The 21,458-nt window shown below is 43.3% G+C and overlaps 4 protein-coding genes across 5 annotated transcripts; 1 reads left to right on the top strand and 3 right to left on the bottom strand.

Annotated features, from left to right (window-relative positions):
• The first annotated feature begins 293 nt into the window (after positions 1-293).
• Positions 294-1,237, top strand: LOC135615826 (pleckstrin homology domain-containing protein 1-like). The gene has a single exon (XM_065114829.1). The coding sequence runs from the start codon at positions 461-463 to the stop codon at positions 926-928; it is 468 nt and encodes a 155-aa protein (XP_064970901.1). The 5' UTR covers positions 294-460; the 3' UTR covers positions 929-1,237.
• Positions 1,238-7,334: 6,097 nt separating this feature from the next.
• On the bottom strand, positions 7,335-12,897 carry LOC135615824 (uncharacterized). Of its 2 annotated transcripts, none has more exons than XM_065114826.1 (5): positions 11,844-12,897; positions 11,622-11,733; positions 10,189-10,303; positions 8,038-8,958; positions 7,335-7,911 (listed from the first exon to the last, which is right to left on the bottom strand). In XM_065114826.1, exons 1-5 carry the CDS (start codon positions 12,001-12,003, stop codon positions 7,636-7,638), a joined length of 1,584 nt encoding a protein of 527 aa, XP_064970898.1. In that variant the 5' UTR covers positions 12,004-12,897; the 3' UTR covers positions 7,335-7,635. The 2 variants fall into 2 exon arrangements, with proteins under 2 accessions (XP_064970898.1, XP_064970899.1); XM_065114827.1 differs by having other exon boundaries at positions 7,335-7,893; positions 11,844-12,886.
• Positions 12,898-14,876: 1,979 nt separating this feature from the next.
• On the bottom strand, positions 14,877-15,769 carry LOC135615825 (pleckstrin homology domain-containing protein 1-like). The gene has a single exon (XM_065114828.1). It carries the CDS (start codon positions 15,657-15,659, stop codon positions 15,189-15,191), a length of 471 nt encoding a protein of 156 aa, XP_064970900.1. The 5' UTR covers positions 15,660-15,769; the 3' UTR covers positions 14,877-15,188.
• Positions 15,770-16,146: 377 nt separating this feature from the next.
• LOC135615823 (probable LRR receptor-like serine/threonine-protein kinase At3g47570) lies at positions 16,147-19,938 on the bottom strand. Its single transcript, XM_065114825.1, has 2 exons — positions 16,702-19,938; positions 16,147-16,600 (listed from the first exon to the last, which is right to left on the bottom strand). The coding sequence occupies exons 1-2, from the start codon at positions 19,820-19,822 to the stop codon at positions 16,176-16,178; spliced, it is 3,546 nt and encodes a 1,181-aa protein (XP_064970897.1). The 5' UTR covers positions 19,823-19,938; the 3' UTR covers positions 16,147-16,175.
• Positions 19,939-21,458: the final 1,520 nt, after the last annotated feature.

Below are 21,458 nucleotides of genomic sequence, written 5' to 3'. Positions count from 1 at the left end.
TCTCTCTCTCTCTCTCTCTCTCTGCTTTCCTATTGACCGTCAAAATAATTTGGCTATTGTGAACTTGAGCTTGATTCGAATTCGATTTAAATCATATGATGATTGGGACCCTAATAAATTGTCGAGCATCGCGGCTCGACCGCACCGCAAGCCGAGGCGGATCAAATTGAGATATGTCCAACTACCGGTCTCCCTTAATAGGCCCATACGAATCGGACCGCACCGCAGCCAGAGGCGGTGCAAATTGAGATGTCCATTCACCTCCGTCCTTTAATAAGCCCATCGCAATCGAGTTGCTCGACAGAGAAGGGGCACGAAGGCGGAGCAGAATCGAGAAGCCCTAGAAACGGCATAATTCCCGCTACATAAGCGGAGACGACGAGGAACGCGCACGCCGCGGCCCGCCCAGCAGAGAGGCAGCGGAAGAGAAGAAGACGCCATATAGAGAAGGAACAAGTCGATGGCGGCCAGCCTGTGGCGATCGGTATTCGGAGGATCGGCTGCCCCGGTGGAGGAGGAGGAGCGCGTGGCGTTCTGGTCGAGCCCGGAGCGGACGGGGTGGCTGACGAAGCAGGGGGAGTACATCAAGACGTGGCGCCGCCGGTGGTTCGTGCTGAAGCAGGGGAAGCTCTTCTGGTTCAAGGACTCCACTGTCACCCGCGCGTCCACTCCCCGTGGCGTCATCCCCGTCGCCTCCTGTCTCACCGTCAAGGGCGCCGAGGACGTCCTCAATCGCGCCTTCGCCTTCGAAATCTCCACCCGGGGCGAGACCATGTACTTCATCGCCGACTCCGAGAAGGAGAAGGAGGAGTGGATCAATTCCATCGGCCGCTCCATCGTCCAGCACTCCCGGTCCCTCGCTGATGCCGAGGTCGTCGACTACGACAGCACCAAGCGCTCCGCCAAACCCTCCTCATCCAGTGATTAGAAACCCTCCAACGATGAAGAAGAGAAAAGATGATGATGGTGATGATCGATGAATAGGTGCGCCTATCAGGCCATCTCCCTTCTAAAATATCAAAATCTAGGGTTTCTAATTCTTTATTATGCTGTGGATAAACTTGTGTGATTTCTTCTCTGATTGGATCTTGGCCAGCTTGCTACGGTTATAAGATCCTGTATCTATCGTGGTGGCCTTCCCTGCCTCGCTGTGGATCTACCTTATCTTTGTGTAGAACTATCCGTTTTACACTGTTCTCTATGTTCTCTAGCAATTATAATTGTCTTTCTTACTTTATTGTTCTGTGTGATTGTCGATTTTTATGCTTTTGCAATTCCATATATCGCTTTTTTTGGAATGAGATGATAGGATCATTGATCATAGGATAGTTGATATATCTGTTCAAGCATCATGTTTTTCATGTCATCCTTTTCTTTCTTTGATTTTAATTATATTAGTTTCATTTGTATTTAATTCATCGTGTCTTCCAACTTTTTTCCCTTAACCATATGCATAGGCATATACACCAAAGAAATAAGGGATTAATGATGCAAACCTGGCCCTGCTGGGGATCAAACCCCTGATTAGTTGATATTAAATTGGGTGTTTAAATGATGACATTTGGTTGCAATAATAAACCATGCTACTTGTTTGCTGGAGTACTCCTTGCTGGTCTGTTCTTTTCTCAGGCAGAGCTTGTCAGAGATTTGTTATTTTCTTGTTTTGGTAAAGAAGCTTGTCCTTAAAGTGGTTGTCTCAATTTTTAATCAATGAATCTATCAATTGTCCGACTTGTTCTTTGAGAACTATTAAGTACAGAAATCTTGTGAGGACCATCTTGTATTATGACTCTTTTAATCTTTATTACGAGTCTTTTGGCTAACGAATCTCTTGCCCCATATGGATTTTATCTACCAAGTCTGAAAATGTATTGATGGCTCTTGTCTTCTCCTCTAGTGGTGACTTGCGAATTAGTGTCTTTTCTTCTCCTTTCTCTTTCATAATGTTTCTTCTATAGTTTGCTAAAGCTTTGCAAAAATCTTTCCTTAATTGTACCCATCTGCGGATATTCCGTTGGCAATATCAAAGCCAGTGTTAAATTTAACTTCTTGCTACTGTATTTGGAATTCCAGCTCATTGTTATTGTAACTGTAGTTCTTTTGCTACTATGTCTTGTTAGACAAGGACTATGACTAGGCAAAATTAGCCTCTTAGGCCTCTTTTTACTGTCTTATATACTCTTCTGTCTTTAGTTTCAAATTATTTCATTCTTGTTAGACGATTGTTGTTGGCTCTGTGTTGGACATACCTTTGGCGAATATCTGGAGATAGAATTTGTAACTTATAGTTAGTACTTCTCTTTTAGTTGATAAAATAGATTTAGAGCATACTTTTTGTTCTGACATGGATAATGTGTAAGTGGGTTTCAAAGAAGCGTAATATTCATTTTGACTTCTTTCGAATACAGACAGTGATTCTTCAGATTGTGTGGTAATAACTGTCTCTCATGTCCGTTGTAGTTCTTTGAATCCCCATGATTCATGCATACTTGTTTTAATTAATTAAGCACTTAGGTTCTCTATATCCTCCTTACCATTTAATCTATTGGTTTCTTGCTGGATTTGATTTAACTTTTAATGGCTGTCTTTATCCTGTAGGAGGGCTGCAATTCTCATTTTCTAGGTAAAGCTCTTGTGCTGAATATAGTGAGGCATGAAGTATCCTTGTCTCATGAATTCATCTCTTTGCTATCTTTTCAGCGTTGAGCAACTCAACTTATTTCCCCTTCTTTAAATTTACCTTTCAGTAAACATAGATTTCAATGCCTCCGTTTAGAAAATTGAAGAATCTCCAATTGAAACATGGTTAGATGTTCGCCTACAAATTTGATAAGTTTTGTGCAATGCAGGTTTGGCCATTAGATAACTATATGAGTTTTCATCCAGTTGTAGTAAGTAAAGCCTACCAAGAAAAAATCACTGCTCGTGGTTTCGATACTTTGCATTAGATTTTGATTATAGATGGATTTGTACTCGTAATTTTTATTCATTTTTGTGGTTTGGGGATAGAAAACTCGGGGATGAGTACACAATCATGTGTAGGTATCCGACTCCATTGTGAAAATGGATTTTGATTTTTGTTTTTTGGCCATGAATTTGGTTGTAGAATGTCTTGCCCACTTTCTCTCCTCCTCATTGTCCTTTTTAATCTTGGCTTTGTCAATTTGAAATCCGTTATGAACTTGATTTCCCTAGCAATCTCACTGAGATGAAAATGACTGAATTTGAAATCCGTTATGAACTTGATTTCCCTAGCAATCTCACTGAGATGAAAATGACTGAAATTGTCTTACTCGACTGTTTTTCAAGGGGTTATCAAGTGAATACTCATATGTAACTCATCGCAAGTGTTTGGTGATCATTGTGTTTCCTTTGGGTCTTTTTTTGACATCCGTCCGTAGATAGCGTTTGCTTGTAATATTTTGATCGTATGTATTATTTGTGTGGTCTGCATTCGCATTCTATGTTTGTTCATATGATTTGACATAAATTTACATTGGTGATATACTATAACCTATCATATTTTTTTAATCAAGATTCAGAGATAAGATCACTGATCAAAGATAACTGATCATTAAATGTTAAATCTTAAGCATAAGGGGCCGACCTGTGTTTCCATCATCAGATAAGTTCATGAATGCCAAAGGAATACTAATTCCATCATCACCAAACGCTAAATGTTTAGTATACGGACCGACTTGCGTTTCCGTCATCAGATTAAGTTTATGAATGCCAAAGGAAACTAATTCCCAATGTAGACGAACACAACCCTCCCGATGGATCTTTATTCTATGGAGAATAAGCCCCACCACATCATTCATTAGATACACTGGAGTTCGAACAAGTGAAAATATCTTGATAGAGAATATTTTGATGAATAAATTGGCCTGTTGATCGCCATCGCCACTGACATGGAGGGCAAGGGTTAAGTCACCTCCCCACTCAACAGTAACATGGGGGATCTAATGACTTTTCGACCTCTAAGTCGTTCTGGTCGATCTTGTCGGTCGTTGGGGGCAATGGTTCTCGGATGGTCGATCAGACCTGCTCCCCCGAGGTAGGCCTCCATGGATGACAGCTCGAAGAGACCAGAGCCTACTTCGGGACCACTTCAGATACCCGGAGACCCTTTGAAGACCACCTCAGACACCTCGGCGATGTAGTGATCGTCTCATCAGGCTACCACAAGGGTTACTTGGAAGACCTCGTGCCTTTGGGTCAAGATCAAGCCATGTCGACTCTCAGTCGATGATATCTAGGCAACAACATTTTGGCGCTAGAAGGAAGGCATGCATGTTGCAAGAGCATCCACCCGTGAACCCTTTTAATGAGTGCTCTAACGAGGAGGCGTCACCATTGATACAAGGAGGACAACTACCCTCCTTTCCTTGGGTGGATGCATCCCCCTCAGCTCAAACCCCAGGGTGCTACTGGTGCTTGTTCAATGACCACGAGCACTTGCCTCCGGGGGCTAGCATAGGGCATCTAATTGTTTTTGTCGAGGCCTTTCTGAGCCTTACGCACTAGGTGCAGATCCTTATTGGAATGATGCAAGCTATCACCTCATTTTTGCCTCAATTGGCTCAACAAGTAATTCCCCCTTCACAATTGCGACCAATGGTTCAACCACCACTTGCACCTGCACCTACTAGGGTTCCCTCGACTGATCCATTACTGGTAGCCCCAAATTGCCCTGACCAATCGAAATGCTAATCGGAGCACTGCGCTCACTGATGGTGGAATTGAACATGCCCATGCATCACGGGCCAGCTTTGCCCAAGTTAAAAACCCAATCAGCTGACTCAATGGATGACTCTTTGAGAGCCCAACTGCGATTGATGGATTAGCACCTAAACAAGATGCACCGAAAGTTCTAACAATCAAAGGGGGAAATTACACTTTGGGTCATTCCCATTCATCCATAGCATTCTAGAAGAACCAATCTTGACGAATTTTTGCCTATTGGAGGCCCTTAATGATAGCTCCGACCTAATGGAGCACACTATAGCTTTCTGAGCTTAGATGTTGTTATATGATATTTTAGATGCTATGATGTGCTAAGTGTTCCCAACCATATTGAGAGGCTCGACGTGAGAATAGTTTAGTCGTTTGAAGCCGCTCTTAGTTTCATCATTCGCTCATCTTGCGAAGGAATTTGAGCTCCACTTCCTTGAGAACGTATGCTCAAAGCTATCCATAGTGATGCTACTTAGACTGAGGCAGAGGGAGGACAAACCCCTCTTTAACTTTGTTATGTGATTCACTAGTGAAATCTAAGACATCTAGGATGCTCACCCTTCTTTGGTTATACAAGCCTTTATGATGAGCCTAAGGCCCTTCCGGTTCTTCTAGTCATTAGTGGAAAGACTACTAGCAACAATCCCTTAGACACTCAAGAGGGCCAATTAGTACATATATACAGAAATAATGATATCGGGCAAGCACAAGGAAACCCACAAGAGGCCATGCCTAGAACCGCCTCAAGCACCAACCTCGGGCTCACTGTGAAGGAAGCATGGTTGACCTGAGGTATCTCACTTGAGGCCTGGGTTGACTCCCATTAATATGCAAGGACTGAGATCATCCTACAAATAATGGAAAAGGGATTTCTAAAAGAGCCACTACCAATGAGGACTCCTTAGAAAGGAGGAACAAATTGAAATATTATCGCTTCCATCAAGACTATGACCATGACATTGAAAAATGCCATGATCTGAAGGACTAGATAGAAGAGCTCATCTATTGAGGGCACTTTGGGAGGTTCCTCCACAAACCCCAAGAATCGTCGCCTTGCTCACAAGGCCCAGTGGAAAGATAAATCAATGGGCCCACCTCGAGGGGCAGGACGCAAAGTTTACGCCCGAGCCATCATAGAGAAATGTCCGAGGCAAGAAAGAGGTACTGAGATCACTTTCAAGGAAAAGGAGAGAGAGTACCTCAACCCGAACCACGACAACACATTGGTGGTCTTCGTAAGGATGATTAATGCTCGGGTGAAAAGAGTTATGATCGACACATGTAGCTTCGCCAACATACTTTATTTTGATGCCTTTCAAAAGCTCATATTGTCAGCTAACAACCTCTCCTCGATGGCATCTTCGCTGACGGGATTCATAGGTGATTCCATTTGCCTGCTTGGGACTATGAGCCTATATTTCACTTTAAACGAAGAGCTCTACTCCAAGATGCTGACGACCAAATCCATCGTGGTGAACATTCCCTCGACCTACAATGCAATCATCGATCGATGTACTCTCAACCGACCGAATGCGATGGTATCCAAATACCACATGGTAATAAAATTCATGACAAAAGTTGACGTTAGAAAACTAAGAAGCATCCCATGAGAATCCAAGCAATGCTACCTGACGATCGTCTCACTACCGAAGAAAGCTAAGCCCGAGCCAACGCCAATGTACCCTTAGGATTTCAAGAAGCCTCTTCTGCACTCGAAGTCGATGGAATAACTGATCAAGGCACCACTCGACAAGGAGGAGCGTGTGCAATTAATTAAATTTCTCAACAACAAAAAAAGCGTCGAGGTGTTCGCTTGGTTGCCAGAGGATATGCTGGGCATTAATCCAGATGTTGCCTAATATCTTCCCAAGGCTCGACTCATGAAGCAAAGGCCTCGTAAGTTCGCTCCCGAGTGTAGCAAGCAATCAATGATGAGGTCAATCGATTGTCGAGGGCGAAATTTATTACTAAAGTCAAATACCCTCAATGACTTTCCAATGTTGTCTTAATAAAAAATACCAATGAAAATTAAAGAATGTGCATTGATTCTACCGATCTCAACAAAATCTATTCGAAGGATAACTATCATCTTTCTCAAATCTACTAGTTATACCGATCTCAACAAAATCTATTCGAAGGATAACTATCATCTTTCTCAAATCAATCAACTAGTAGATGCCATCTCAGATCGATCCTCTTCCTTACCTTCATGAACACGTTCTCGGACTATAATTAGATCAGGATGACACCCTAGGATTGGGAGCACACCTCCATTACCAACTGAGGCATATAATGTTACGAGATCATACCCTTCGAGTTAAAGAACATTATGTTCAAGTACTACAATAAAAGGAACATAGAAATATATGCAGACAATATTATCGTATAAAATAGAACGTTTGATACCAAGACGTTCTAAATTATGAAAAAATTCAACATGTCTCAACCCATCCAAGTGCCCCTTCGAGGTTAGTTTGAAAAAATTCATCTACTTTATCATCTACCAAAAGATAATAAATGCAAACCCCAAGAAGAAAAGCCTAGTTAATACAAAGACTTCCCTGCCCAGCTATTCCAAAAATACACGAGAAAAGCTGTGCAAGGTAGCAATTCTACACACTAAAATGTTGGAAGTCTGCTAAAGGCACAGTGAAATGTGGTAGGCTTGGAAAGCTATAATAACTTATCAAAAGAGCTGCAAGCCAAATGTTGAGCGATTACCTCTACTCATACAGGAGGGCCTGGTATTTTTGACATTAGAAACCTAAATACGACCAACAAGATCAAAGATAAAGTAAATATATCATCAGGTCATGGAAAAGAGGCCTTTACCATGATGACAAATCATAAGAAAACTAATGTGTTCAATAGCAAGAATGTAACTCTTCCATGTGGTGGTCATCTGGCAATGAAGACAGCAGGAGAGCACCTGCCTCCTTTCTCACTAGTAAGATCATCTTCGATTTCATTCCCATCAAGACAGATCGTGTTGTTATTGACACTATGTTCAGAACTCGCTGTGCTGCTTGTGGCAAGAGGAGAGTCAGAGACACCAACTGTTCTGCTTCTTGTGGGTCCTGACCTCACATACACAGATAAAGCTGGAATATTTGTCATGGATGGTCTCGAACTGTTGGGAACACTCCGCCTTATATCCTGCGTTTGCAAATATATCTGATCAAAAGATACATAATACTTCAAAATTTTGACCACTTATCAGGAAGAACATGGACAGCAAGCTTGGAAAAGCAGGATATCTGATAGCCGAGGAAGCAAAAGATCTGAAGGACAATATATTACCATATGCCTCAATGCCATATCCAGCGATTTCTTTGACAGTGTCCTCCCAAAGCCAGTGCTATCTGGTGTGAGAGAAGACTTGCCACAGAGGTTATTATGGCTTGATCGTTGGTCATCTTGCTTTGGAGGCACAAGTCTTCTCATGTTCACTATCCGTTCAACCATCTTATTTCCAATTAGAACAGGGTTCATGGTGTCACTGGCATTTGCCTGTGGTCTGCTTGATGGTGGAACAGAACTGCCTTTATGAACATTACCATTTGGAACACGCCCTCTGGATGGAGAACAAGACTGCCGCCTTGGTCGGACATTTGGTCCAGGCTCAACAGAAGATGATCGAATGTTGGGTGCTCCAGGTCTACCTCGAGAAGCCGAGGGCCTCTCAGGCAATGATGTGTGTGAGTTTGAGGGTGCATCATGAGAAGAACCAGGGGTACATGAGGGTTTCAGTGATCTAGGTTTTATGGCTGAAGAGCTTCCACATGGTGTTGAACCTTTAGATACTGTTGAACCTGACCTTGCGACAGAAGATGATCGACTTGATGGAGCAGAGCTGGAAGGAACAGCAGATATGGCAGAAGGTCGCCTTGTAGGAGTAGCTGACCTTGATGCAGTCTTGCTCGCTGCAGGTACAGATGACCTAGATGGTTGTGTAGAATATCTAACAGGTGTTGATGATCGTGGTGGAGTACATGACTTTGAAGGTAAAGCAGCTCGTGAAGTGGGAGTGGAAGCTCTGGTAGGTTTTGAAGTTGCAGTTAATGTAGGGCGTCCATTTGGAGTTACAGGTCTAGATGCACTATGAGTAGGACCACCAGATGATGACGGTCTGCGAGTTCCCACAGTAGATGAATTAAAACCAGATGATGATGTTGGTTGCCTTGATGCTGCATTCCTTGAAGGATCTGGAGCATTTGCTAACTAAAATATAGCATTAAGATGCAGAAAAGCAACAGAAAAATAAGGAAATGCAGCAGAGCTTATCACAAAAATATGAAAATAACCATATATGTTAACAAAATGTACACCCTTCCATGGCATTTAATGTCCGAAAGTTGATAAAAATTGAATGTCAGTCAAATTTATAGACTTCTGAGAAAAAAAAGGAATAGCGGAATGAAAGCTAGATTTTCAACTTAATTGTTTATCTAATAGAAGCTAAAATAAAGTAATTGACAGATGATTATCAAAGAGCTTCAAACCTTTTAAGTAGATGAATAACCATAAGGGTCACAGCAGTATATTTACATGGTTAAAAGCATCAATGAGTCTTATATGGTAAGAAGAGTTACAAGGCTTAAATCTTTAGTCAATTGGAACCCCCCAGATTGATGATATCAAAGAGTCACGGCACATCTACAATTGAGAAGTGTGATGAATACTAGATTCCTATTTTATATTTTAAATCTTATTCATGACTGCACATGATACACTGTAATCATTAAGATGTCTCCTCAGGGACAATAACTAGCAGATTTCTATTGAATTAGCAATTTGTTAGACAAGCAGGAACTGCAAAGAAATATGAACTGAAGTAACATTAAGAGAGAGAGAGAGAGAGAGAGAGAGAGAGAGAAAGAGAGAGAACATTTTAGTTTTTCAATACCTTAAAAGTCATTGGAGAGAGAGAGAGAACATTTTAGTTTTTCAATACCTTAAAAGTCATTGGAGAGAGAGAGAGAGAGAACATTTTAGTTTTTCAATACCTTAGAAGTCATTGCCTTATGAACTTGGTGTTGGAGGCTTACTGGAAGGGCCAATTCGATGGGTAACCAATGTTTATAGGCATTATACAAGTAATTCACACATTTGTGGGGTATTTGGACAAACATAAGATTTGGAAGGCCATATTAGCAAAAAAACCCTAAAAATTCATACCAATCAAGCTCTAATATGTTTATCTGCCATTCTTTTCCGTAAGGTTGAGCATACTCAACACCCCGCAAAAGTAAAGAGAGAGTGATGATAGACACTTAACAGTGTCCAACATGCATCACCAAAGAGTACTGTAGCTATACACAAGTAATAATAGCACTAAAATGTGCACAAAATAAATCCATGGTTTCTTTTGGTGTCCAAATTCAAATTAGAAGATACACTCAAATTGTTATGTGCAAATGTTAAAGGAGATAAATCAGTTAGAGAGCTCACCCTAGATTTTTGCAATGTAGAACGATTTTTTGGAGTCCCGGTGCTACTTACAGGGGCTTTTTTTGATTCAGTATCCAGAGATGGAAAGAGTGGAGTACCCGGTGGTGTAAGAAGCCTGAAAGAAAAGGAAAAAACACCTTTTGTATCATAACGAGCAGACAATTAGTAATTAACCCATAAGACAACTCTAATGTTAGCTATGCCTTCAATGTATAACATTCTCATCACTTAACTGACAATTTGCAATTATGTTTATCAAAATCAGCATATTAAGAGAATCATGATATCATACGATGTATCAGAAGCTTGAGTCAACATTGCTACGAGCCATATGTAGATCTATAGAACTATGCAATCAGACACTAATCCTCATTCCTGATATCCTAGCCGTCTCTGGAGTCTTCTCCTCAGAATTCAGTAATTAACCTTGTTAGTATATAAATCATAGAACTCCATCTAATCTGTTAGTTTAAGCTTCTAAAAAAGTTGGTGATGTTGTATCAAAGCAGGAGGTACGAAGTTTGAGTTATGCATTATATAATTTTCCTCACCATTTATTTAATTTCACCTGTTGAGATTGAGCTATTTTGCCAAACCACATCCAGGGGATTGAAAATATAAATTATTTAGTATTATCTATAGATTAAAACATACTATTAGATGATTTCTGAATGGTAAAAGATCGAACATAAAATGTAAAAACCCCAACCCTTTTTTCTAATCTGGTGTTGGTGGTTTAAAAATTAGGAAAATATGTTAAAGCTTGCAAGAGTTGCTATGAACAAACTATCTATATGTTACCCATGGAGCTAATACAATGAGGACAAGAAGCCCAAAGAAAAACTTCAGATAAACAAGTCTCCAACTTAGTTATGGTTAACATTGCAGTTAGTCATTGCAGGTCAAAACCTTAATAGACAAGGCAACGTATGGTATGATGCAGCTTGAAGCTTTGAAATTGTTATATAGTCACCTAACCCAAGAACATAAGAAATGTGAAAGAAGCATTGGCGAACCAGAATACAGCACAATGACAGAATGAGCTTGAGTTGAGGGTAAAAAACTGTGAACAAGATTTGACATCTATAGACTTTGGGATTCATGGATATCAAAGAACAGTGTTTTCCCAGTATAACAAACCCACCGGTTCCCATGTATTGGCATGTCCAACGGAAGCCACAACTTTCTAATATAGTATGAGCCTTAATATATTATTTCGATGAATCATGAGGAAAAACCTAAAATTGTAAGACTAGAGATTCACAATATAGAATGAAGAAATGCATTCCACATACACAGACATCATTGAAGAGAAAACACATTTCATGTTGGGACACCAAAATAGCGTGTTGATGACTTTAATCCTTGTATGGAAGAAGAAAGTGGGTGGCAAGTGAAAGGCATAATTAGAAAGAAACACCTGAAAGAGTTACCAGTCATAGTCATTTTTTTCACTGTCGGAATTTAGGAAGTCACCAATCCCGGCCTCGCGTGCCGGCGCCGATGAGGCGATCTTGAATATAGGAGCAGTCCCAGGTTTAGACCCTACCAACCACAAATAACAAGAGCAACGTAAAGAAAAGAGGTACCTTTTTTCAAGCAAGGAAGGCCTGAATCGGAAAGAGAGAGAGCAGAGACCAAGGGTCAAACATTACCCAACGGGGGATCGAGTTCAGCGGTGCTGTGAAGAAGAAGGTTGTTTTGCTCCTTCTCCAACTTCCGCATCTCGAGAAATAGGGCGAGCTCCTCGTCCGCCTGTTTTGTCATAGTCCGCCCGGGAGACGGCGCCACCGCTGCCCTAAGGCTCCGATTCATGTTTCTCTGCCACCAAACCTCGGCCCAAGCCAAATCTCGAGTCCCTACAACCCACTCCGAGGCCCCAGCTTTTCCGAACTACTGAAATCCTCTCCATCCAAGCTCCATCGATGTGAGTGAAAGGAGAAGGCGGCAGATCGCGCCACCGAGCTAGGAAACGGGCGGAATGGCGACGGAGCAACGGAAGGATGCGAAAACAAGAGCAGAAAAAGAGAGGAAGCGCGAAAACCTAACTCGCGTCTGCGCCCGTGCAACGGTGATCGCCGTCGGATTTGGGGTTTCCTCAGCAGGAGGACGGCAGGCGACTTCGGAGTCGTTCGGATCTGCGAAATGGGAACGAAGCAACGAGAGGAGGAGGAGAGGGGGCAAGAGTGACTCAAACACACACGCGGTTGCTTGCTTAGCGTCGCCGTCGCCGTCGTCGGATGGCCGATAAGGAAAGCTAACGGTGCCTATTCCCAACTCGGGGGAGGCGGCACATTTAATCTCCCCCCGTAAATTACATGAACAGGCCCTCAACTTTCGTGTATGTAACAAAATGGTCCTCCCCATTGTCTCCAGTCGAAATATAATAATAATACATGGAAAGATGCACATTGGTCTGACCAACATCGATATGATGATATGAATTCGTAAAACATATAATAAGTAGTTTGGCTTCATTATTAATTGTATATTCTCTTTTACTTCGTCCCTGCCGGCGGTTTCGTCAAGGACACGTTTTTGAGCGCCACGTGGACACTTTCAAAAGCCCGGCCTTTTCATACTCGATCACGAGACCGCCGCTCCATCAGATTAACTCGGAAGAGGCGATGCATCACCTACACGTGAATGCCATGCCTGCCTTGTCATTGGATTAGCCGATGCCATATCGGAAATTAAACTCGCGTTGGCCCCACCAGCGGTCCCCGTCGTCGTTGTTGTCTTCCGTTAACTGATCTCATCCACAACAGAATAATAATCGTTGAGCAATTTAGCAACAACAGAAATTCATGTGACAATTTTTTTTTTTTTAAAGCATCCTCTTTTTTACTTTTTCCCAAATATTTTTATTATTAAAAAAATATTTTTTATATTGACAATCTCTTATTATTTTTAATCTTTTAGGAATAATAAAATAATTTTTATTATTATTTATAGTTCTTTTAATTTAATTTGTTTTTCTTTTTTTCCCATGAGATCTATGCGCTTTGTTTTTCTTTTAATTTAAAGGAGGATGAAGATTGCCACCTGCTACAGTATACATCACTAAAATAAGCAGAAATAGGATCATAATGAGAAGAACAGGATGAGCACTTTGTCTGCTAAAATAGAATTCACAAATATCCATGAACATGCATGTGTACATGCAATTACTAAGAGCCTTCAAAGCCGACACAAACAATTAGTCCTGGCTTTTTCTAAGCACAAGTTGAACAAGAAAACAGAGTCGGTTCAAGCTCTATTTTGTTATTGTTGAATCACTGAGTAATACTAATTCACAAATTAATTATCTCTAGATCTTCGCTAAAGGCATAACTGGTTTTGCATAGAATAATACCACAAAGAGTGAGACCACATGAACTAAAAAAATCAGGCAAAGAGTGACATAACCAGTTTTCTTGCCATTGTTGCCTGATGAATTTTCCCTTCTCCCTCATTTATCATTTTTCTCAGAGTTTTGCTTTTCCCAACAGTCAATATATAGAAATCAGGCAAACTCAGATGGATTCAATTGACTAGAGATAAGTTCATGCCAAATGATCCCAACCAATTCTGCTGGCGACCTAAAGCTGACCAATCAGGGACGATCGGTTTGGTCTCGGTTGATCCATACGGATCGGCTGATTGGTGAACCTTCCCGTTTTACAGAAATGTTGTTATCCATTTACTTAACAGTCTCATCAACTCATCAGGCAGCTTCAATTTTAATGCGCGTGAAGATAATACATAACTAGGTATTTGTCGGAAAGTACAAATTTCAGAAGCAAGAAGTGTTGAAAGTAAAAAGAACAATAGAAAAGTGCATGAACAAGGATGCCAATTTTCCAACTAGAAAACCGTAAGAGCATTCTCTTCTGTAGCCTATATATTTTTTTTTTCCAAAATAACTCATTTATTTAAAGGTGCCTGACAATGCCATTTTGTACAAACCTAATCTGTCAAAGGCAGAAAACACAAGTTCAGTGATTTCTGCAACTACATCCAGTAGATGCAAATTGGAATCCTAATAACTAATAAAGGTCAGAAACATAGACACTATTAATAGGCATATCAAACATGAAACACACTCTCTCAAGGAATCAGAAAGAAGTACTTTCCAAGTATGAACTCTATCAGATTAAAAAGGCATTAATTTGCCTTGTTATGGTCAAGGCAACTTGATTCTGTATTACATAAGACATAATATTATACAAGGATGAGATATATCTTGTTCATCTAACATCCATGGAATTGACATATGTGTAAAGAGTATTTCCTTCGTCCTAACAGTAATGAAGTTCTTTGTTGAATTGCAAAGTCCCCTTGCATGATCTCATTGATAGAGACTGAATGATTAATGTTTCCAAGACAAATGATAAGCACTGCAACATTCATTGGTTTACTCTAAGTATCAACCAAAGCAAATTCTTCAGGCAGATAATTTAGCACATCAAAGAAAAGTGATCAAACTTATTACTTCTGCCAGTCAGAAGATCAACAGTCAAGAACACAAACCGTAGATTCATCAGTAATATAAACCATAATCAGCAGTAGAAAATGGTAGAGGACACAAACAACAGACCACATCAAGTATGAAATCAAGAAGATAAAGAAAAGAATGGAGATAAAGAAAAGCATTCTATGTCTATTACCTACAAAATCTTTGACAAGAAGGTAAAATTATCTACCAATTGAACCATTAATCTTGCGTAGATTAGACTTATTGAACCAGTAGCGCAGGTTTAACAGACAGGAAGGATATGAAACAAGAAATAGATCCAGATCAAGAAGACAAGGTAATGGCAACACATACTTAGCTCACCCATCAAATAGTGAACTCATCACCTGTCAATGAGCAAGAACAACAAGGATCCAAAATTTATTGTAACATAGAGCGAGATTAACAGACCGGGGGAAGTGGACAAAACCCTAGATCTATACATTTTCCGTGGCCAGATGTAGGAGAACGCTCACCTGCGAGGATTGTCGTCGCCGTCAATTTATCAGATTTGATCGCCGTCGGGAGCCTTGGCGGTCCTCTTGGTGGATTCGTAGTCGACGACCTCGGCGTCGGCCAGGGACCGGGAGTGCTGGACGATGGAGCGGCCGATGGAGTTGATCCACTCCTCTTTCTCCTTCTCAGTGTCGGCGATGAAGTACATGGTCTCGGCCCGGGTGGAGATCTCGAAGGCGAAGGGTCGGTTGAGGACGTCCTCGGCGCCCTTGACGGTGAGGCAGGAGGCGACGGGGATGACGCCGCGAGGGGCGGAGGCGCGGGTGACGTGGGAGTCCTTGAACCAGAAGAGCTTCCCCTGCTTCAGCACGAACCACCGGCGGCGCCACGTCTTGATGTACTCCCCCTGCTTTGTCAGCCACCCCGCCCGCTCCGGGTTCGACCAGAACGCTACGCCTCCCTCATCCTCCGCCGCGGAGGTCGACCCCCCGAACACCGACCGCCACAGGCTCGCCGCCATGGACTAGCCCTTTCTCCTCCCGTTCCTCCTGCGGAACCGCCACGCAGATTCCCAGGCTGTGCCCAAAGGGGTTACTTCGCCTCTTGCTCTTCGGCAAGGGCGAGCGAGAATCTTCAACCGGAGATCTCGGCCCAAAACCATTTCTTCTGCCAAGTGGCTCGCTCAAGAAAGTGGGGTCCATCGACAAGGACACAAGAGCCTCGTCAGGAGATAACTTTTGGTAGAAGTGTGAGGGAGAGGACAAGATGTATTATACAGATCTACTATGTCGGACGAGAAGGAGAATACTATGCCACAGGGGTGGTGGGTCCCACGTGAGAGTTGCACTGTCTGTCAGGCGTACCCTTAGGGACAGGAAACACCATCTCCGTCTTGAGGGTGCGGTTCCTGAACGAAACTAAGTGGGCATGCAAGGCGAACCATCTCTGGTATTACTTGGATTGCAGGGATGATAAGGGGGACCGAGTCATGGAGGAAACAGAGGAAGAAACAGAACAGCCCATTCTTTTACGAAAACTATATTAAACACGGAGTTTTAAATGGACTCTTATTCATTTCGGCAGTGAGCAGCAGACTCTTGATCGTCTCTATTCTGTTCGCAGCATCCTTGATCGTGATGCGCTCTCTCGGCGAGTCCTTGGCACAGCGGAGACCAACCATGAGCACCGATTCTAAGCATCTCGTTATCCTTTCGCTTGCTTGCATTCCGACCATGAGATCTGAAGTGTCTTCACCATCTTTGTCGTCCGAGAATAGTGACGGATCAGCGATGCCGGTGACTTGAGCTCCTTTCGAAAAGGCTTCCTCGACGTGGTTTTGGAGGGTAAGACCGTCCTTAAACATGTCGTCGGTAGGCCTCCGCCCGGTGAACAGCTCCAGCAGCAGCACTCCGTAGCTGTAGACATCCGCATGAGTCGAAACCTGCCCGCCCATCCCATATTCTGCGTTTAATTCACACGATTAAACCATATATTCTAATATGTCCCGTGCAGATGAATGAGAATGCACACTTCGGAGAAAAGCTTCTAATTCAAAGGTTTACCTGGAGCCATATAGCCGATGGAACCTTTTATTACTGAAGAAGAAGATAGATACCGGTTGGTGTCATCGGAGAGGAATCTTGCTAGGCCAAAATCTCCGACACGAGCAGTCATGTTGCCATCAAGAAGGACATTGCTTGGCTTCAGATCACAGTGGATGATTGGCGTCTCGCAGTGGTCATGAAGATAGTTCAGCGCAGCAGCAACATCGATTGCTATATCAAGTCTCTGAAGCAGACCCAATCGCTTCGAGTATAGCTTCTTGTCTGTGTCTGGATGCAACCAACTATCCAAGCTCCCGTTAGGCATGAAATCAAACACGATAGCTCTGAATTCATTACCTCTGAGATCCACACTCGAGCAGGTTGTCAAGATCTTGACCAGGTTTCGGTGTCGAATGCTTCTTAAAACTTCACACTCTGCGACGAAAGTCTTGAAAGCACCTCGCTGCACCAGGTTGAGTACCTTGATCGCAACGAGAGTTTTTCCGTCACCCAAAACACCTCTGTACACCGAACCGTAGCTTCCAACGCCAATCAAATTCTCGGAGGAGAAGTCATCGGTTGCCTTCATCAGCTCGAGATAGGACAATTTTGTCGGAGCATCGGATGCGAGTTCAGCTGGGGGAGAATGCTTCTTGTGTTTTCTCGCGTAACGGCAGGTCATAAACAGAGCAAATAGTAAGATTAGCACTACAATCGGCAACGTTACTTTAAGAATAAGCGACCTGTTCTTCTTGGATGTCTGAGTTGAGCAGGAAGGCAAATGCAAACTTGAGATACCCCCACAGAGTTTGTGGTTTCCGACGACGGAAAACTCGCTAGAATTGCTGAAAATTTTGTCTACTGGCACTTCACCATCCAGATCATTGAAAGATAGATTCAGAAGTTTCAGGAAAGGCAAGCCTGCTAGAAAATCTGGGAAGGAACCAGACAAGTCATTGGATGAAAGGTCCAACTTCTCGAGTCCCTTCAGGTTGCTCAGAGATTTAGGAACGCTTCCTTGAAAGAAATTGTTACTCAAATTGAGGTACTGCAGCACTTGACAATCACCTAAGCTTGTTGGAAGTTCACCTGAAAGCCTGTTGTTGGAAACAGATAAAAAGGGAGTGTTGCGTAACCTGCCGACCTCCATCGGTAGTGTTCCATTCAAGTGATTGCTGGACAAGTCAAGATAGTTCGACAAGGATTCGATGCTAAAAACTTCCATTGGGATGGATCCACTCAGGTGATTGCCAGCGAGATCTAAAGTATTCAAACCCTGGCATTTCCCAAGACTCACCGGGATGCTGCCTTCCAAGTAGTTATCGAACAATATAAGCTCATTCAATGCAGTCAAGTTGCCAAGCGAGGCTGGGATGTTGCCTGAAAACTTGTTGCCATACAAGATCAAAGATCCCAGGTCGGCAAGTTCTCCCAGGAAGTCGGGAATACTGCCGGTGAATAGATTCTCATTCATAGCCAGTGTAACCAAGTTAACGAAGTTCTTGATCCCGGAAGGAAAGGATCCAGAGATTTGGTTTCGACCGAGCGTTATAGTATTGAGCTGGGTCGAGAGATTAGCTATAGAGGCAGGAAGCGCACCGCTAAGATTATTCATAGCCAGTCTTAGTTCCTTCAGTAGACTGCAGTTGGCCAAGGAAGAGACGAATTCCCAGTCCAAGGCGTCTCTGGCTTCAAGGCTGTTTCTCCCTAGGGAAAGCTGCATGAGATATGGAAGGTTGCCGAGATTGGCAGGTATTCGACCGCTGAAATTGTTGCGGCTGAGGTCGATTTGTCGAAGCAACGTAGCATTAGCGACTGACAACGGAATTTGTCCCACGAACCGGTTGCTGGCCATGTCGAGAAAGTGAAGATTGGGTAGAGTGCCGCCGATATCTGGTGGGAGTGTCCCAGACATTTGGTTGTAAGCCATTCTCAGAGTCTGCAGTGAAGATATGTTGTAGAGTGATGGTGGAACATTCCCGGATAGTCCATTCACGGACACCTTGAAGAATTCTAGGCTCGTCAGACGGCCTATTTCCTCGGGAATTCTGCCTACGAGGTTGTTGGATGACAAATCCAGAACTCGAAGTGATGACAGGTTTGTGATTGAGGGAGGGATCGACCCACTGAGACTATTTTTGGAGAGATCGAGGTAAGTTAGAGATGGTAGGTTCCCCAACGAATACGGAAGGCTTCCTGTGAGATTGTTGCTGTTCAGATGGAGGTGCTCGAGTAGGAGGATACTACCCAACAATGGAGGAATTTCTCCAGAAAGGCTGTTGTATGATAGATCCAGCTGCTGAAGGGTCAAGAGGCTTGCCATCTTCGGTGGAATGGCTCCGGTGAGGCCATTGCCTGTGAGATTGAGCAAGCGGATGGAAGAGAGGCTCCCAAGCGAAGGCGGTATGGCACCAACTAGCCCGTTGACTGAGAGATCAAGATGGGAGAGATTGAAAAGTTTCCCCAGGGAAGATGGTATCTCTCCAGTGAGCTTGTTGCTCGACAGATCAAGTTGTTGGAGGGACGAAATATTTCCCAGGAAAGGCGTGATGTCGCCGACGAGCTTGTTAGCCCCGAGGTTCAACACTAGAAGCTTAAGAAGAGAACCGAGCTGTGCGGGAATGTTTCCAGAGATGAGATTGCCAGTGAAGTCGATGCCTAGGAGGTTGGTGCAGAGGCCAAGACTGACCGGAATGGTGCCGCTCAAGGCGTTGTAGCTCAGATTGAGATCCTTGAGCTGGGCCAAACGACTGATCTCCGGGGGTATCTCACCATAAAAGCTATTGTTTGAGAGTCGCAGGTAGCCGAGGTAGGTGAGGTTGCCGATGGAAGGGGAGATGACCCCTCGGAGGCTCATGAATTCCAAGGCCAAGGTGGTGACCCTCTCACGGTGGTCGGGATCGTCGCATGCGACGCCCGGCCATTGGCAGAAGTGGACAGTATCATTCCACGAGTTCATGATGCCGCGAGGGTCTTCGGTGATGGCTGCCCTGACGGCGAGCAGGGCGGCCCGATCGGTTTCGCTTCCCGAAGGTTGGTCTACGGTAGCAGAGTGACACAGGAAAAGAAGGGAGTGTAGCAAAAGGAGGAGAAGGATGCGGACGTACTGGGAAGTGAGCAGTACTCGTCGGAGCTCCATTGCGCCACCCTCAAAGTGATGAGGTACGAGGTCGAGTACCGGCAAAATATAGCAAAAGATTGGAAGGGTTGTCACCTGTTCTGATCCTTGGAAAGTACTGATCGAATTAATTTTTGGTTTCCCATGCATTCGATGAATCATATATTAGAAGATTTATATGATATGAAGATGGTGACGACTTGGTAGTCCCCGTGGATCGAACACCGGCGAGGTTTCGTTCAAATCCTTCTCGATGAAAACTAATGCACATCAATTTACGGATTAATGTATTCACGGACTGATGACAACATTGGACTTTGAAATTCGAATTGAGCATTTATAAATTTGATGAGATAATTATTTATAAATTTTATTAAACATAAACTAATAATGGACATATATCAAACTCTTATAAATCAACTTAAATTTTGACTCGTTTGATCTGATCTAAGACTAATGGATAATGACAGGCATGATAGAGGTTGTTTTATAATATTCTTCAAATGTCAGGAAAAAATATTAGAAAGCGTATCAAAGAGGACTACGACTTTGTGGTATCCATTGTTCGTTGACGTTGACCCAGAAAACTCCCAAATTCAATGGTGGCAGGAGAGAGAATATATATCTACTTGAGTTTAGAGGCTAATGAGGTTAGATTAAGTTCATCCTGTTCAGGTGTGATGATGATAGTAATTATGATAAGACTCGGCTGACGTCAGTCGACGCCTCACGTCTCGATCGACGCGATTGCACTCGGTCAATCGAACCGGAACACCGGTCGAGGCGCATTAACGCCTGCTCAGGCGCTGTTCTTCACGCCACGCCAGCGCCCATGTCAGACGCTATCAGCCTGCCTCCTGCAGGCGGGCACATTAAACAACAGTAAGCTTCCCTATAAATATCCTCTCGTTCATTAGAGAAGGGAGGGTCGCACATACAAACACTTTTTCTTCTTCTGAAACCCCCTCCACATCTTCTGCTAACTTGATCGTCGGAGGGGTCAGATCGAGCCTCCCGACCCGACCTTTGTGCAGGTGCGAAGCCGAGGGTCCCCGTCGGGCGCGCGGACGACGAGCCCCTGCCCGGAGGAGACGGCGACCCAGTCCCGATTGAACCGTCGCATCGGACCGACCCCGTGGGCTCGAGGCACGCCTCGGTGAGATCCCCGACGTCCGGACCCGAACCGAGCCGCATCGGCCCCGAGGCCACGGCTCTCAAAGTTGTTACAACAAGGTGTATAATTAGATTCAAGCTGATTTTTTTTCTCATATAAATATAATATAAGCTTTCAACACTGACGTGTAAACTATCAAGCTTTCCAAGATTAGAGAGTCTTGACAAGGGTTCATGATGAAATAAGAAATAGGGTAAATTTCAAAAAATAAAGAAAAACACCTAAAGTTTCTATTATATTCAACGGAGCATCCTCTTTGCTTTATTCAACGGAGCATCACTCCCATTTTGCCATGGTCGCTTTTCAGTTTGTCTGTTCCATTCGTTGCATCCTAGTGGATGATGCTAGAGACCTTGAACATGTCCTCGGTCTCATTCATCACTGTCATCACATTGATCTCATTTGTCGTGTTTCACTAATAGCATCCCCCACATTGTCAACATTGCCGCTATCATGCTTTTCTAACGCTCATGTGTTGCTTCC

Source organism: Musa acuminata, chromosome BXJ2-6 (assembly GCF_036884655.1).
Source record: "Musa acuminata AAA Group cultivar baxijiao chromosome BXJ2-6, Cavendish_Baxijiao_AAA, whole genome shotgun sequence".
NCBI classification, from domain to species: domain Eukaryota; kingdom Viridiplantae; phylum Streptophyta; class Magnoliopsida; order Zingiberales; family Musaceae; genus Musa; species Musa acuminata.
Note: the sequence above shows the minus strand (reverse complement) of the source record. Positions and strands in the feature narration are given on the sequence as shown.

What these genes read in the sequence shown, in the direction of transcription:
- LOC135615826 (XM_065114829.1), top strand. Translation starts at nt 461, where the DNA reads ATGGCGGCCAGCCTGTGGCGATCGGTATTCGGAGGATCGGCTGCCCCG.
- LOC135615824 (XM_065114826.1), bottom strand. Translation starts at nt 12,003, where the DNA reads ATGAATCGGAGCCTTAGGGCAGCGGTGGCGCCGTCTCCCGGGCGGACT. An exon ending in GAAAAAAATGACTATGACTG is followed by an intron (nt 10,304 to 11,621) that starts GTAACTCTTTCA and finishes CTTTTCTTTCAG; the next exon opens with GCTTCTTACACCACCGGGTA. An exon ending in CTACATTGCAAAAATCTAGG is followed by an intron (nt 8,959 to 10,188) that starts GTGAGCTCTCTA and finishes GCTATATTTTAG; the next exon opens with TTAGCAAATGCTCCAGATCC.
- LOC135615825 (XM_065114828.1), bottom strand. Translation starts at nt 15,659, where the DNA reads ATGGCGGCGAGCCTGTGGCGGTCGGTGTTCGGGGGGTCGACCTCCGCG.
- LOC135615823 (XM_065114825.1), bottom strand. Translation starts at nt 19,822, where the DNA reads ATGGAGCTCCGACGAGTACTGCTCACTTCCCAGTACGTCCGCATCCTT. An exon ending in CATCGGCTATATGGCTCCAG is followed by an intron (nt 16,601 to 16,701) that starts GTAAACCTTTGA and finishes AATTAAACGCAG; the next exon opens with AATATGGGATGGGCGGGCAG.